This window comes from Triplophysa dalaica, chromosome 13, assembly GCF_015846415.1.
Source record: "Triplophysa dalaica isolate WHDGS20190420 chromosome 13, ASM1584641v1, whole genome shotgun sequence".
In the NCBI taxonomy this organism is placed as follows: Eukaryota; Metazoa; Chordata; class Actinopteri; order Cypriniformes; family Nemacheilidae; genus Triplophysa; species Triplophysa dalaica.
Genome location: NC_079554.1, coordinates 2,227,299 through 2,238,392, shown reverse-complemented (window position 1 = coordinate 2,238,392; position 11,094 = coordinate 2,227,299). Strand labels below are relative to the sequence as shown.

Below are 11,094 nucleotides of genomic sequence, written 5' to 3'. Positions count from 1 at the left end.
ACCGTGAAAGGAAATTTTAACTTTTTTTCAATAATTATTTACAAACACTTCCCAAAGAAGTCATCTGCATTGTTTTGGTTCCGATCGGTCGAAAATCCAGCGACTAGTTCGCGAAAGTAGGTTTTTGACATCATCAGCAATAACTCACGAACCGTTCGATCGATAGAAGTTGTTCCAGAGGCAAAGTTGCTCAGAATGAAGAGTACTATCATATGATACCAATAGTTTCTGTATATGTCAAATGTCACGTGATACACAATTGTTTAAGCACTCCTAAAGCGTTATTTCGCCCCCCGGTGGCCGAATGAGTTCACATTTCTTACAGACCTTAAAGACCATGAGACGAATAAGCCCAGCGAGCGTCGTTTTGTTCGGCCTCCGTTAACCCGGTCTAATAAGTGCTCAAACTTCATTGGCCAATGGCGGCCATGTTTTTTAAGATACGCCAATGTCCTTTTAGATATTCATGTAGAATGAGACAAAGACACACCATACCAAATAATAAGTCAATCGGGCAAACTGTTGCGTAGTTATGGCCATTTTCTAGCTCATTCAAATTATAGCGCCACCTAGTGGCCAAACGCAGCATTTTTTTTACCTTGACCCCGGATTGAGGGTCTACACATATGTTCCAAGCCCCATGAAGATATCTCAAACAGTTCAGGAGTTATGGCCATTTTAGTTCAATATGTTACTTCCGTTTTGGACATTTTTGCGCCCTCTAGCGATGGGGGATGAAAATTTCAACTTTTTTTTAATAATTATTCATATTCACACTCCACAGAACTCATCAGCGTTGGTTTGGTTCCGATAGGGCAAAAATCCAGGGACTAGTTCATTTTTAATTTTTTTCATAAAATGCTAATTAGCGAAAAAATTTGCATACCGGAAATGATATCGGAGATATACGTTTTTTAAGTTTTGAGCCAGTGATTACTCTGATATAAAACACTTGGGTGTGCGACAAACGGTTTAGGAGTAACAAGCGTAAACGTGTTTTTTATCGCTGTAGCGCCACCTATGGGTCGATTTGGCTGGCTCCGTGTATCTGAGTAGCGACAAGGACTACTACCATCTGACCGAGTCTCAGCTCTGTCGGCCTTACGGTTTGGGCTGCAGTATCAGTTCTAGGGAAGAAGTATAATAATAATAATAAAACCAACAAATACAATAGGTTTCTAGCCCTTCGGGCTCGAACCCTAATAAAACCAACAAATACAATAGGTTTCTAGCCCTTCGGGCTCGAACCCTAATAAAACTAACAAATACAATAGGTTTCTAGCCCTTCGGGCTCGAACCCTAATAAAGAAAATTGTTGTATCGTAACCATCATTATCCCACAGTCCATACAGATTAGGTTGATTGAGGATTCAAAAATCGATTGTCAAATCATTTCCATCGTTTTTTTCAGCAGGGACAGACCAGTAGTTAACTTCGGGCCAGGCACGTACATTTTATGAAACCGTCTATAAGGAGCAAACTTCAGATTTTTTAAATTAATATGTTTGGGGGATACAGTGGTCCAGTGGGGACCATCACAGAGATTCTAATGATTTGCATTAAAATACCATTATGAACATTCAGCTTTTTCCATTAGAACCATTACATACTTTATTTTTGTGGAATTATTCCAATAGGAATTAATTGTGTTCTATCGGTGCCAGATAACATCTCAGCAATAAAATCTATCACAAACCAGTAGACACTAAAGATGTCCTGCCTCTTCTCGTCATGATTTCCGAGTCTTGTGGCAGGATCATGACATACCCGTGTGTTTTATGTGGAGAAAGTGCATCTGGTGTCGCGTCTTTTAGCCCCGCCCCCTTGTTTCATCTTCGCATTAGTGTTTCATCCCTCTCACCTGTCCCATTATCTTCCCGCCAATTCCCATTAATGTTTGAGTCTTGTCACCTGCCCGTCACCCTCCCTGCGTCATCATCCCTTGTTAGTGTTCCCCCTTATAAACTCTGTGTATTCCTTGTCGCATGTCCGTTCATTCCTTTCCGTGTCCTATCAATATGGTTTTCCTGCCTGTGTGTCTACTCGTGGATTACCTGTTGGATTACCCTGTTCTCTTCATTTATTGGAGCATCATTAACAATTACCCTTGACCTATTTTTATTCCATTTGAGGAAGTTTTTTTGTTTAGATTCTCTTTTTGTTCATCGTGTTTTCCCCATTGTGGATTTTAGTTTTGTTTAAATAAAGCTGTTGTGTACCCTTTATCTGCCTGTGCTTGGGATCTGTCTGCAAACCTTGACAAAAGATGCACCGATATATCGGCTAATAATATCTGTATCGGACGATAAAAGCATTTTTTCACACTATTGCCCGATGGTTTAAAAACAGCCGATGATCTGGGAAGATATATCATGTCAATCAAAAAAGAGGATTCAATTCAATTCAATATAGCGCTTTTCACAATGTGTATTGTTTCAAAGCAGGTTTACAGGGGCAAACAGGACAACAGAAAAGTTAAAACACAGCACAGTGCATGGTACTTATACAACGAGTAAGATCATTTTAATAAATACTATCTAATTTCTAATTAAATAAATAAATGAATGAATGCAGTCTCCCGGTGAGCAGGCCAACACTGCCCTGCTGTGGCGAGGAACCCAAACTCCAATGATTGATTAATGGAGAAAAAAACCTCTGGAGAAACCAGGCTCAACCGGGAGGGCCAGATCCCCTCTGACGTGTCATAGCTGCACTCAAACTGGTGACATGTGATTTTAGTTTAGCATTTAATGCCAAATATTGTAACTTCAGCATTAATAAGACAAATAGTCTGTCTTTGCTCTTGGTTGGGGATGTAGTGGTCTGAGCTGGGATGGTCTGATGGTCATATTTCTCTTGGCTGGTTGTGGAATTGCCTTAGATGGAGTTGGGATGGTCAGTCAGTCTGCAGCTGTATCTGGCGTCATCTCAAATTGGGGATGGGCATCTGTCGGTCGTCTGGACATGGTGGAACTTCTTCCTACCTCGGGATGGGCATCCCGAGACAGAGGCGGAAAGAGAATAAAGAGAATAATTAGCGTAGCTGCTGTTCATTAACTATGCATTAAGTGAAAGCTTGGCTGAAAAGATGTGTCTTTAATCTAGATTTAAATTGGGAGAGTGTGTCTGACCCTCGAATAGTATCAGGAAGGCTATTCCAGAGTTAATATGCTACGTATGAGAAAGCTCGTCCCCCTTTGGTGGATTTTGTTATTCTAGGTGTTGTCAAAAGTCCTAAGTTTTGAGATCTCAGCGAGCGTGATGGGTTGTAACGTGATAAAAGCTCGGTTAAGTAAGTAGGTGCTAAACCGTGCAGGGCTTTGTAAGTAATTAAAAGAATTTTAAAGTCAATACGATACTTAATGGACAGGAAAATGCAATGAATTTGTGCTCTGTATATAGAAACGTGTTCAGAAACATCTCCAGTTTGATGCTCAATATTGATAGTCGTTATATGTTAAGAAATATTCATTCAATCTACAGAATTGGTATCGACAGATATCACTCCGAATAATCGGTATCGGTGGAGAAATTTTGCATCGATGGATCTGTAGTAGACATCATTACAGTTTCCAGTAAAACCAATCCAATTCCACTGTAACCATTAAATCCAATACATGTTAAATGGTTTTGGACAGGGTTCCTATTGTTTTTCTTAGCAGGGACAGAAAAAAATCTGTTAATAATAGTATTTAAGTAAAATCATATTTCTGGAATTGTTTTGTTTTAAAGTATCTGTAGTTATCAAATCAACCTACAAGTTTATATAACAAGCAAGAAGTTATCAAAAACTTCATAAAGATGTAACAGTGATGACATATGTATTTCTCAAAAATAAGTTTTTATTTCCATTTTCGGCAGTGAATCATGTCAAAGGACCCCTCGGGTTCACCAGGACCCCAGACCGGCTGGTGGTTTGTGCTAGTTTCAATTTTACAGGGCTGTTGTCATAATCATCTTCAGGAAGGAACTGATTCAACGTATGTCTCTATAAACAGGGTTTTGATTATATCTCTGAGCTGTCACGTCAAACTAGATGAAAAGTATGAGTTTCAACTTTAATTATGTGTGATTTATTATAGTTATATATCTTTGCAATGATCTGATTGTGTGTCCGCAGGAAAAGTCATTATAAATAGTACAGTTTCATCTTTTCTGTGTTTCATCAAATTCAAATGTTTGTTCGAAGTCGTGCACATGCATCTCACATGCATATCTCAAATATGCTAAAGAAGATCAAAACATGAGAAGAACATCAAAATTGACTGAGTTTGATCTGTGAGAATTGTTCTCGGTCGCGTGCATCATACAGTATGTGTTTCCTGGAAGTTGATCTTTTAGAAGCCCCTCACATGATATGTCACGTCCGGACCTTGTGGTTTCCCACATAACCCCACAGAGACTTCACGTAAATGATCAAAAGTGAAACGTGGGAACTGACAGTCTCTGTATTTCATTGACTCAGTTTAACCACCGCTTCTTCGTGTAGTCATTCAGACAGCCAGCATCATTTCAAACTCTTGTTCTGCTTACCTTCTCCATCGCATCACCGGTTATTTTGCATCAGTTATTTCATGATTTTTCAGAGCAGAGCTGGACCTTCTGAGCCTGGAGACGATATGAGGTTAGAACATCGCTTCTGGACCACAGATCTGGAGTTATTTCAGGCTCTGGAGAGGGAAAGTGTCCTGGAGGTTCTGAGAAGAGATAAAGCGCTGAGATCCATTGAAGCCGAGAGAATCAGGTACAAATATTAAATTCATTCTGCTTGGACAAATGTTTCCAAAACCATCAGCTGGCCCTGCTGAAAAAGAAAGAAACCATTAAAGAAGTTATAATGGTTTTGAAGGGATTTCTACTGGCTTTAATGAAAACTATAATGGTGTCTACTGGTCTGATGGATACTATCACACCAATGCAAACCATTAGAATTTCTGTGAAGGTTCTTTTGTTTCCCATCCGAGAGAGACCATAATAGTTTCCAATAAAACCAAATCATTGTATCCATTCAAATTTCTGTCATGTGATTTGTCATATGCATTTTAGGAGGTTAAAAACAGAACTGCAGAATATCTGTGGGCAGGGCACCAGGAGCTTCGCTCGCCCGTACGGTCAGAGGTCGTGTGCGAGATGTCAGCGGGTTTTAGGACAGTTTTGGGACTGTGGATATGTGTGCTGTGGATGCAGTCACCGCATCTGCGACAAGTGTCGGGTCGTCCGGTCAGCGCAGGACTGGAAGTGCACCGTGTGTCACGCATACAGGTAAACACAAAACCCTTTCCTTTCTGAACCTGAATTACTGATGCAATGCGTTTTGGATTTAATAATAATTATTCATGAAATATGATTTCTGTAGGGAATTTAAGATCAAATCTGGTGAATGGTTTATGGAACAGCAAGCAAAGAAATTCCCTGAAGGTATGTCTGCTTTTATCATAAATTAATTTTTACACACTTTTTGTGTACTGTACTGTGTGTGTGTGTTGCTGATGTTGAACTGTTTGCCGTATTGTTTTAGAAAACAGACACGAGACAACCGGAGACAAACTATTACAGTCTTATCAACAGTTCAGGTGACCGCATGATATTTATTTCTATCTTATTTCTACTTTTACGGTAAATAAACTTGCTTTGACACATGCTCGGGTTGCAATCTTTAATCGTTTGTCATATTTTTTATGTTTTAGTTGCATTAGAGTTGTGCCTCCAACTCCTCCGCCCTTTTATGAAGCTCCTGTGAGAAACTCATTTCACAGACTGGAGGTAATTAACACAATTATTATTTGTTTGTTTTTCTTTTTTGTAGTCACGTCACTTAATATTTGTGCATTTGTATGGTTGTGTATTTCTAGGACCACAAAACATCCAAGCCCTTTACTAAATCAATGGGAAACCTGATGGCGTCTGTCAGCACTCACATAAAAAGTAAGAAAACTCTTTCTGCGATATCTGTGTAAACCCTAAAAGACAGAGATGGCTTTTGAGATATTTATATCTGAAAACTTTTAACAAACATTTTACAAGACTTTTTTTACATATTAATCAACTCCTAAACGTGCTCCTTATACTGTAAAATCTGTGGCAACAGCATTGCAACTAGACTATGGCTTATTTATGCCAAAGATGGTGTACGTTTTAAAACATTCTTTCTATAAAATGATTTTTTTCACGGCTCAGGGTCTCTCAATTTCTTTGTTTTATTTAAATGCCAAACGTAATCCAGATGTTTCTCCTAAAATATTTTAAAATGTGTGAAATTAATGTAGTTTGTTGAGGTAAAATAATCTGGATTTAAGTAAATTCAAAGAGAAATGTTTGAGTTCATATCGAGATCTTCCATAATATTGACTTTTTATATTGACTTTACAAATCTGAGCTCAGTTTGACATCTCCTCTGAAACTCTATACACATTTGTGACATTTCTGATTCTTTTTCTCAGGAGAAATATCTGAGACACAAATGAGACTGAAGCAAAAGTTTCCATTTGCTCTCCATCACATATTAAGAATATATTTGTGCCATTCCTGTCATGTTCCACAAAATCTAATTTAGTTTGTTATTGATTCTAGAACTCTCCAAATCCCAGAATGATTTGAGTATGGAAGCAGGTAACCTGACTGTGGTTCATGCACTGACGCGAAACCCCGGCTGGAAGAGCCAATCGGAGGGCGCCATTGATAAAGCTTCTAATGTAAGAGCAGACTGTTTCTTTCAATCAAAAATGACTTGGTCAATAGTGTAACTTTTACTCACATCTTGTGAACAAAACCATTTTCATCTGTGACTATAGTTCTGACCCACTGGAATCAAATGTTCAATGAAATTTAAATGATATGAATCTATATACAGGTTTCGTAAATCTTCTGCATAGACTTTATACATTTACATATAACCTCAGCTAAAAGACGGTTTCAAAGCAACAACAAAAGCACACATTAGACACGTTCGTGGGCTTCCGGCACACATCCACAGTGCCTGTCGATTATTTCTGATAACAAGCAAAAGAACCCGAGAAGAAGATCCCTTACTTGGCTTATCTTGTCTCTCCAAATTTTTTCATTTATACTGCGGTACCCATCTCAACCGCTAGACCCATTCAACAAATTGTTAATAAAATGAACATACAACAAATCATTCATTTAATACAATTATTGTACAATAAAATAATAATACAAATTAATATGAACATAAATTAAATACAACAAAAAGGGTTATATTATTAGACACTACCCAAACACAAACCGGAAGTTAACTGCAAGTCAGGCGTGGGCGCGTCTGATGAAGCCGACTATAAACAGGACTGATTTCTAAACACTGATAATGAATGAATACAGTGATGATAAATGAAAACTGAAGTCGGCCTTAAAATATTTGATAAAAAACACTCCTGGTTACACATAAACCTGGTTTGCCCTTGATGTTGTGTATATGTGTATGATCAGCTGCAGTGATGGATCCATGTGATGATGTGTAAAAAGGTTGTTGACCTTCAATTCTCTTGATGTTTGAATGGAGATATACAATAGTTCAGGTTAAACAAGGACATACAGCATTAAACTTCATCTCTTTTGCTTTGATGCCAGGAGTTGATATCCAAAACGTTTTTTTTTATTATAATTTGCAGAAGTATGGTTTTGCTAGAAGTATGATCACTGTAGCAAAACCACGAGTAACTAGTATGTAGACATTTCTGATGGTGTTAAGACAATGGTTTTCCGTCTGCCAGACCTCAAGCTATCTATAACTGATGTTTAAACACATTTCTGCTTCATTCCAGCTGTGCAAAGTTCCAAGTTTACCCACCCTGTCCCAGAAGATGTCCAGTGGCACAGATCAGAGCGGGTCAGCGAGCCTTACAGATGACAATGTGTCACACACATCTGAATACAGCGATGAGCAGCGGGTATTCATGTTTACTCATCATCATTTTTTACATCTGATAACCGAACGCACATCTTTCAGGAAACAGAAAGCAAGTTCTGCAGACCTTTGCATGTCATCTGTCTGATAAGACACTGCGGTTAATAAAATAACACATGCAGGCGTATCTCATTATGTATATGTGTAGAAATAAATACTGTATTAATTGATTCCAAAATATGTTTTGTGCAGGAAAGCAACAGCAGCACGAATATGGATTTTGGGACTTTTGAAAACACAAGTAGTGTGTCTGGAGAAATACAGGTTGCCATCGGTTACAAGACGTCCTGTTTGGAGATAACTGTCAAAGCCTGCAAAAATCTGATGTATGGAGATATGAAAAAGAGGAAGTGTCATCCGTAAGTTGTTTTGAGTGAAGTGCAGAAAAATGTTACAAGAAGACATTTAACAGACTTTATTTACACGCTTTCGTCGTTCGCACACAGGTATGTGAACATCTGCTTGCTCCCGAAGAAAAATCTGACTCAAAATATGAAAACGACAGTCAAGACTGGAAATAACCCAGTTTACGACGAAACGTTCAAGGTGAGCGCTCACAATGAAAGTGAACAAAAGGTCACCGACAAATCTTGTGCACAACAAAGGATACATTATATAATAATAATATTATACAAAGTTACAGGTAAAGGCACATCTGTTGATGTAAATGTCGGCTTGTGTTTTCTTCGCAGTGTGTTGTTGCTCGTGAGCAGCTGGTCACCTGTGTTCTTCACATCTCAGTTTGGCACACCAGAGGACTCAAGAAGAAAGTGTTTCTGGGTGAGACGTTCATCCGTCTGGAGAACACAGATCATCTGAACTCTGTCTGGTACACACTCACTCCAAAGGTACTTTCATTAACAACTGAACTCACGTTCACACATTTAGACCCGTTTTGGAGATCAGGTGTAATTTATTGAGTGACATAGAGGTCTTCTTCATAGAATAAATTGGACATTGTTCTGAACTAATACAGTACATGTATTTCATTTCAAGGGCGTATGAAATTTAGTGGCATCTAGCGGTGAGGTTGAGAATGCACCACCTCACCTCTGAACACATAATTGTGTGTATATTTAGATCCTCCCAAAAATAAAACACCTTTAAAAACACATGACATTAGCAATTGCTTATTTTATGGTATTTTTTGGTTAATTTGTTAACAACATATAATTATAAAAAGGGTCGTTTGATTGAATGCAGGTGTATTTTTTTTTTAAATAATTTACAGTTATTACTAGGAAATGCATATAACAAAGACACTATCAAATGCAAGTGTTACAGTTTTTATTTCACTGACAGTTGTGTGGTGCTGTATAACCATATGGCTATTTCACCAAACAGCCATATGGGAAGTGGATATATTAATAATAATTAAATTCATAATTATTATTTTCATAACTTTTAAAAGTTATTATGTGTCACCTGTCATTTAAATGCATGAATATATTTATTTCATAATGATCGCTATATCCGGTTGAATGTGTGTGAAGAACAGAATTAAATGACAGGACTTGTTGTTTGTTGTGTAATAGCAGGATCATCCACTGGGGGGTGATGTCGATCTCTACACATCACAGCTGATACTTAAAGTCAAGTTCCTGCCACAGACTGACCCACATACTGATGGTATGACACACACACTTTATTTAGCATGCGACTGTGTCACTTACAGTCAACTCAGAAATATAAATGACTGTGTTTGTCCTGAGAGAACAAGTTGACAAATGAGTGATTTTAAATATAACATTTAATTGTCAATGTAATTCATATTTTTTACAATTAAGTATTAATATTGAAAAAAGAAATCACAAGTTAAAAATGGTTACCTTAAAACTTGAAGTTAATTCAACTTAAAATTATTAGTTTACTTAAATATTTTCTCCTTGAGTTTACTAAACTGGTTGAGTTGATTAAGTTGAATTAACTCAAAATGTTAAAGTCCCAGTGAAATAAAAAATTACAATACCTATTTTTTCATGAAATATCATTTATTGTAAATAGTTTATCAATGTGGGCGGAGTATTAACTCCTCCCCTTCAACATTCAGTCTGCTGCCAGTTCCATTTAATAATTAAACGGTGGTTTTTATTCATCGAATCAAATCGCAGAGAAAGGCGAAGGCCACGCCCACTATTTTTCTCAGTAGAAATTCCATTTTACACAGAAATGCGTCAAAATATGGAAGTAAAAAAGACTTTAAGGCATTCAGGTAACTTATTTTTTTAGTTGAATTTTTTTTTTTACAGTGAATTACTAATACAGTCAGTAAAAAGCTGTCATTTTACGCCATAGTTCCCCACCTGTTGTTCAAATGAAATAAAACTCATGTCATCCAAATCGTCTAAATGCTAGTTTAGATCAATGTAAAAAACTATAAAACAAATGTTGGTTTTCAGTGCTGATGGCAAACATGCTTGTTAAAATCTTTTTGCACAAGCGCTCCTATAAAACAGTCATGATTTAAAACTGAAAAGGCTTTTATTTCATCTACACAGGCACTTTAATGGGAACACACGGGCAGCTCATCGTTCTCATCTGTGATGTTTCAAAGCTGCACTCCATGTCAAAAACTGCTTACATTGAGGGGTGAGTAAACATCAGCTGGGTGTGTCCGAGCGAAGCACCTTCAAATTCTTATATTTATCTCATTATATTCCTATTTATTATATCAACTTATATTTACTATTAATCATTTTTGTTCCCAGAATCCTTTGTCTTTCTGGAGACAGAGTGCTTGTCCAGAGATCTCCAGCACTAAAGAAGACAGCCGTTACAATGCAGATGAACTTCAGCAGACTGACGCCTCAAGATCTCCAGCAGGCCACATTACTGTTCAGTCTGTGGGAGAGAGGCAGCTTGAGGCACGGCAAGCGTTTACTGAGATCAGCACAACTGTGTGCAGGTCAGTCTCACACATTTCTACAGTATGACACAAGTCTATGATGCATCTTTTGTAGTCTCATGATGTCACTCTGTGTATTTCATCAGGATCGTCATGGCAACAGCTGCACCAGATGCCAGGTGTGTGGAATGACTACATTCTCCCGCTACATGAAGAGACATCATAACACAAAGTCTCAGATACAGATGTGTTTAAATATACTCAATAATATCCTGATGCCCGTTTCATCAATCAACCAATTTTTTTTATTTTTAATGACATATTTTTT

General features: G+C 37.6%; 1 protein-coding gene across 2 annotated transcripts; it reads left to right on the top strand.

The window, feature by feature from the left end:
- Nucleotides 1-4,472: 4,472 nt before the first annotated feature.
- On the top strand, nucleotides 4,473-11,090 carry sytl3 (synaptotagmin-like 3). 2 transcript variants are annotated; one of them, XM_056764952.1, is made up of 15 exons: nucleotides 4,473-4,744; nucleotides 5,047-5,262; nucleotides 5,357-5,418; nucleotides 5,519-5,573; nucleotides 5,688-5,763; nucleotides 5,853-5,925; nucleotides 6,571-6,692; nucleotides 7,779-7,904; nucleotides 8,114-8,280; nucleotides 8,368-8,467; nucleotides 8,614-8,769; nucleotides 9,460-9,550; nucleotides 10,420-10,510; nucleotides 10,630-10,826; nucleotides 10,913-11,090. In XM_056764952.1, the coding sequence occupies exons 1-15, from the start codon at nucleotides 4,575-4,577 to the stop codon at nucleotides 10,990-10,992; spliced, it is 1,782 nt and encodes a 593-aa protein (XP_056620930.1). In that variant the 5' UTR covers nucleotides 4,473-4,574; the 3' UTR covers nucleotides 10,993-11,090. The 2 variants fall into 2 exon arrangements, with proteins under 2 accessions (XP_056620930.1, XP_056620929.1); XM_056764951.1 differs by having other exon boundaries at nucleotides 9,457-9,550.
- The last annotated feature ends 4 nt before the right edge of the window (nucleotides 11,091-11,094 follow it).

Excerpts from the sequence above, each read along its gene's own strand:
- sytl3 (XM_056764951.1), top strand. The coding sequence starts at position 4,575 with ATGATTTTTCAGAGCAGAGCTGGACCTTCTGAGCCTGGAGACGATATG. Across the intron at positions 5,574-5,687 it reads CAGTCTTATCAACAGTTCAG|TTGCATTAGAGTTGTGCCTC; the intron begins GTGACCGCATGA and ends TTTATGTTTTAG. Across the intron at positions 10,511-10,629 it reads AAAACTGCTTACATTGAGGG|AATCCTTTGTCTTTCTGGAG; the intron begins GTGAGTAAACAT and ends TTTTGTTCCCAG.